The following is a 6,279-nucleotide window of genomic DNA, read 5'->3' as shown; positions in this document are numbered from 1 at the left end:
ATTAAAGTTTCATTGCCCAAACCGCACGAGCTAGCTTCTGAACATTAAAGTTTCATTACCCAAACCGCACGAGCTAGCTTCTAAACATTAAAATTTCATTACTCAAACCGCACGAGCTAGCTTCTAGATAATAAAGTTTCATTACCTAAACCACATGAGCTAGCTTCTAAACATTAACGGTTAATTATCTAAACCCCCACGAACTCGCTTCTAAACATTAAAGTTTAATTGCCTAGACCTCATCAAGTATCTTCTAAATATTAAAGTTTCATTACGTAGTTTCTAAACATTGATGGTGTTGGTTCTATAATAACCATCATTCATGATAAGCCGAAAGTCACTTTTAGGGGCGATTTGAAAACTGTTTGATTACACAGTATTTTCATTGAAGAAGCTACAAAAATAATGAAAAAAACTCACGCATCGATACATCATCCGAGTCTATAATATGCAAAACAATTTCCAAATGCTTAAAAGAAAAATAACCTGTCCTCCGTTAGTTGTTGAGAAAATCCGCTTTGTTCCTCCACATTGCTTGATATACCATAAAAACCACAGAAGTGAGGCCTCATACGCTTCTGAAGTGACGTTAACGTTGATAAAGAGCTTGCTAAAATCCTTTACTGTTCTACATAGAAGAAAAATGTAGAAACTTAAAGTATGTCATACATCATAGTTGTGGAACAGTTAAGAAAAATTCATGAATGTTTCCGTATAGATTATGTTTCGAGTTACATAGACAACAATGGGAAAAAATTATCACTAAGCCCTTAGAAAATTATCACTAAGCCCTCAAGCCCAAAAAATCAGATTTTGATATCCGTGGTGTGAGGAGTAGAGATAGCCCATTGGTTAGCTTTGTGATTAACAACGAACAAACTTTCTCCGGGATGCCAGATAATAACAGGAATTATTATTATTTTTCTAATGATATTTAAGCTAGAAGTCTAATAAAGCCGGATGTTTTAGTTGTATACTCGTCTTGTTTTCAGATTAAGTTATAGTGTATAGTGATGGCATAATAACTTGTTTTCATGTCGATTTGTTTTATTATAAAACATTCGTGTTAGTGGGTCAACATTTACGCTGTACGAAACATTGAAAAGCGTTCAAATAAGGCATGAATACTATAGGGCATACAACTAATAAGTTATCATTTTATAGAAGTTGTGTTTGTTTTCATGTGATTAGCTCTTTAGTTCTTTGCATGACTTTGACAGCTTGTTTCAAAGTTTTCGCGCATAGCTACACAACGGACCACCTGCGCATAGCTGTCCCCAATTTTGAACTGGTGGACCAGAGGTAAAGCAGCTAACCAACAGCACCCACCACCAATTTTTGCCTTACTCCTGTTTGACCGAATATTGAAATTTGATCGTCACTGTTATAGCACACCCATGTCCTCATGATACGGAGTATATTTTTTATGGCAAAGAACCGCGAACCATAAATTCTCGAATTCAGAGTCCAAGCACGCTAGCCATCAGGCCACGCCTGGTCCTCTCCGCATGACTGTGATAAAAAAAACTCTGTATAGCGGTTTTCCACAGTTTGTTAAAGTTTAACATTTTGGCCACATGGAGTGCTGTCTCGTACAATGTTTTGGTTATTTGCTATACGGTATTTGATGATTCTGAAACGTATGACCACGGGCATACAGAGAGAAATCAGACAGAATTACAAAGCATTGCTGAAATAAGATTATGGGAACGTTGTATTACTCATTTGAAATTAAAGCATTTTTATTAAAGGTTTGAAAACATACTAAAGCATTCATTACTCATGCGCATGTGATGTCAAGTTTTCTTATGCGAATTGTTTCTTGCTATTTTTTGAAAGAAATTATGACGAGTGCTAAACCAAACAATACAAACTATTTATGACGAGTGCTAAACCCAACAATATAAACTATTAAAACTATTATGTAAGACTGTTTTTATAAAATGTGATCTAGAATGTGCATCGCATATTGTTGTAAACGCTCATCGAATTTTGAATTCTTGGCCTTTTTTGACTATATATGTATCAGATTTAAATTTATTATGCTTTTTTTGGACATTTCAAACATTTTCAAGGCGTGTATGTAATACTTGGTACTATTAATATTTCCTCAGGAATTTTTACATAGATAAATTAAACTTAAGTATTATGGCAACATTTGTAACATTTCTCGTGTAAGCAATGATTGATAATGTTAGGCTTAATTGTTGTAATTAGCAAGTTTTATCTGACCAATCAAAGATCACGTGCGTATTGCATAGCTGATGAAACCCACATTTGAAGAGTCAACCAAATTTCATTTGGTAGGAAGCTCTACCTTCAATGTCAAAAGTCAAATTTATTTTGTAATCTGTAATTTAAATTGATCGTTATCAGCACTCTGTACCCCTCGGGAATTGAACCCCATATCTTAGCGTTATACGTCCATAAACTTACCACTGACACATTGGGAAACTAATAAATACACATTTCTAATATCATCCGGTATTTTTTACATAAGTAGGCCTAATTTCCAAATATGTTATTATCCGATTTTTAAATCTTAAAGATCTAATGCTTTTTTTGTAATCTAATTTAATACTGTTCAATGACGGCCATAAAACAAATAAAACTGCAAAAAAAGTTCTTACTTCGTCCAGCAGGTGTCGTTAAGAAACTGTAGAAACGTCATTTTATCCCACTCTTCCGCATGAGGTGCTTTCCAAGGTGCTTCTACCGGAATCTGGAAAAAAAAGTTAGCTGTAGAGTTACACAAAGCTATATGTCGTATATATGAGTGTCATGCTTAGTGCCGATTGCAAGGTCCCATAATTAGGATGAGGGGGGGGGGGTATTGGGTATCTCTGGATGTCACGACTTATATAAACGATAAACCTTCTTAAGGCCTTTGATAATGATTTAGAGCCCCTTGAAGATCTTAGGGAGGAGAAAAATATGTAAGGACAACAAAATTCGTTCTCACGAAAACAATAATTTAACTTTAAAATAAAAATAGCTGCAATGAGAAATACCCCTCAAAACTTGTGGAGATTACTACCGCCCCAATACGTGTGGAAACACATGCGAGTATGTCTACCATAACGCTATAACTGAAGAACTTCCAAAATTACAATATCTGTGGGTGTTACCACTATAGCAATAATACGTTTAGATCACTAGCACAATAACACATCCAGGCAGAACCAGCTCAACACATGTTGATGACTACCACAACAGTAATAATACATGTGGAGATAACTAGCTCTATAACACATCCAAAAAAGAACTACCACAACAGCAATACCCGTGAGAATCATTTATCACCACAACAACACATATGAGAATAATTACCACCATAATCAGGGTCTAATTACCATCTAAAAATAATATTAGAGACATCTTGGTTACTACAAATGAGTTAAAGCCAATTTCCGAAACGAAGATGTTTGGCCAAACAGTAAAGTTATATTTTTGTATTTTCGCTTTTCCAAGTTGTTCTTATGATAAACTAATCGTTACCTAATTTAATCATTCATTTCAGTTTAAGTTCAACTGGTTAGAGTCAAGTTTTATCCGTTTTCGTCGAAGTGACGAAAGAAGTTAAAACTTCACTGTGTTGTTGTTTTTCGAAATAATTATCTATGCGATTGTTTAGAAACATGTAAGTGTATTCAGATTTACGTATTGAAACAACACATACCAGAAACAGGTAAGTGTATTCAGATTTACGTATTGAAACAACACATACCCAGAAACAGGTAAGTGTATTCAGATTTACGTATTGAAACAACACATACCATACGTAGTAAAATGTTGTTGACATTTAGCCTTACCTCTTTTCCCATCCTGTCTATCTTACGCATAATATTGTTCAAGTCTAACAGAGCTAAAGGATTCCAGATTGGTGGAAGTGATCCTGGACGAAAACGTCGTGTCGAGTCCTGATTACAGGAAGTAAAAATAAATTATTAATAAATAAATCAATGTTATTAAAACATGTTGCAGAAATAAAATAAAAAACAATTTGATTCCTTATAATAAAAATAATATTTTGCAGAAGAGAAGATCATAACTGAAAGTATAAGAAAAGTGCTTTCTTTACGGATTTGTTGTTCATAACTGGAACAGTTATATTAATATTAAGACGTACTTTTTTGATAAACAATATTGATAATTGTGATGAGTCGAAAATCAACCAAGAAAGTTAGTATTCATAACAATTAAAGCATATAAACGAAACGAAAAGTACTGAATAGAATCAAGAGTTTTTCGTATAGAGCTGCATAATTAACATATAATAAATTATATACAATGAAATTATATATATATAATTAGATACGTAAATTATATATAATTAAATATGTAAATTATATAGAATTAAATATGTAAATTATATAGAATTAAATAGCATGACATCTTGTAGAAATACCACTGTGGGTGTTCGTTATGCTGATATATGCAGCGGAGATTTCTAAAACTATTTACCATTGTGATCGAAGAAAAACGTAAAACTATTGTTATATTTTACATGAATATTTTAAATTTACCCTTAGAACTTAATAGTTTTTACCTTCACCTGCAGGTTTATAGGACAAAACAACCACTCAATAGTTTGTTGTGATTTCCTTTTTCACTAAGCTGAAAGTGGAATATTAATTACCAATGGTTTAAAATATCATCAAAAGATGGCACTGCAAATCGCACTGCAAAATATATATATATATATTTACATATCGAAGTACGTTAGTGCGTGTGAGTGGATTAAAGCATAATAATTGAATATTTTTGTGGATGGCTTACATTTTTATAAAATAAATGGTCTTTCTCTTCGTACACCTTGTACGTTTCAATTCCTAATTCCTTTGCCACACGCAGTACGTAGTTTTGTGTTGGTCCAACGTAAGAACCTCCAAGATCCACATATTTCACCAATGGATCCTAAAGAATAAAAATATACATACAAAAGGTCTTGTTCATAGGTTGGTTGGTTGTAATTAAGCCCAAAGTTATACAATAGGCTATCTATGCTCTGCCCACAACGGGTATCGAAACCCGATTTCAAGCGTTGTAAGTCCGTAGACAAACCGCTGTGAGGCCTTGTTCATACAATGACAAAAAAAAAACTTTATAACTTCTGAAGTGGAACTCCTGAAAGGAGAGAAACAAAAGAAAATAGTGCTATAAGATCTAAACAAACGTGATAAATAATGTAAAAGTACTTCTGATATCAAATAAATTTTTTACTTCCTAAATACATATAACTTATTTGTAGGCTTAATATTAATATATAACTCATTTACTAAAAAAAGTTCACAGTCCGACCCGCTAACTACTGAGCAACACTCGGCCCCGTAACCACTTATTTTGTTATGAAGCAGCTTTAGAAATATGATGCGGAAAGCCCCACCCCCCTCCCCATGGGCACAGCGGAATGTCTGCAGACTTAAATCGCTAGAAACCGGGTTTCGATACCCGTGGTGGGCAGACAAAGATAGCCCATCGTGTAGCTTTGTGCTTAACTTCAAACAATACAATACAATGAAGTGGAATATACGCTACTATTAAATATTTATTAGCAGTGTTGTTGTTGTTGTTTTTTTTGGCATTTCGTAAAATTTATAATCACAGTTAAAACATATATTACTCTGAAATAAAACCAAGGATTCGGTGACTATTTGAATTTACTCGAGTGGAAAATGTTATAAGTTTGCGCATTACGATTTAAATCAAAGCATCGCATGAAATAACCAATAACTGAATTATAACATAATATAGAGTGAACAAGGATAAAGGTAACATTTAAACAAAACTGTCAAATTTCCGAAGTTTCCTTAAATTATCAACGATAAAAACATACAAACGTAAGAATAAAAAATAAGTTCCGGTGGTATTTTTAGTTGGACCCAACGAAGTGAAACTGTAGTTAACTAGACTAAATCATGATGGCTACGTTTATAGTTTTGAGACATAGAAGGATGGCTACCCAGACATGTTACAAGACTAGTCAATTCTCTCTGTCACAACACAGAATCGGGAAAGGCTCGGATCGATATAGACTTACGTTTTATTTGCTGAAGCACTGAAAGGTTCCACTGCTGCTCTGTGTATTCAAGCAAGCCGTGTGTTCGGTTCTTAGCCATGACTGAATTCACGTACAGCAGCAACAATCAAGTTTTACTAACTTTCATTTCCCTTAGAGCAGACATTCCCAACCTGAGGTTGGGGTACATTTGCACTTCTCAGGGGGTACATAGGGGTATGAGAGGTTTACACTTTACATGGTGTTTTAATCTACAGTCA

The 6,279-nt window shown here is 33.9% G+C and overlaps 1 protein-coding gene across 1 annotated transcript in view; it reads right to left on the bottom strand.

Annotated features, from left to right (window-relative positions):
* Positions 1-6,279, bottom strand: part of LOC106467192 (amine oxidase [flavin-containing]-like) — a 48,946-nt gene that overhangs the window by 21,786 nt on the left and 20,881 nt on the right. Inside the window, exons 3-6 of the mRNA XM_013927513.2 lie at positions 4,780-4,917; positions 3,813-3,920; positions 2,631-2,722; positions 487-628 (exon numbers count right to left, since the gene is read on the bottom strand). Coding sequence (XP_013782967.1) covers positions 487-628; positions 2,631-2,722; positions 3,813-3,920; positions 4,780-4,917 — 480 coding nt within the window. The remainder of the gene's footprint in view (positions 1-486; positions 629-2,630; positions 2,723-3,812; positions 3,921-4,779; positions 4,918-6,279) is intronic.

The sequence above is a fragment of the Limulus polyphemus genome, unplaced genomic scaffold (genome assembly GCF_000517525.1).
Source record: "Limulus polyphemus unplaced genomic scaffold, Limulus_polyphemus-2.1.2 Scaffold2523, whole genome shotgun sequence".
NCBI classification, from domain to species: domain Eukaryota; kingdom Metazoa; phylum Arthropoda; class Merostomata; order Xiphosura; family Limulidae; genus Limulus; species Limulus polyphemus.
The sequence above is the reverse complement of the archived record's forward strand: the minus strand, read 5'-3'. Positions and strand labels throughout refer to the sequence as shown.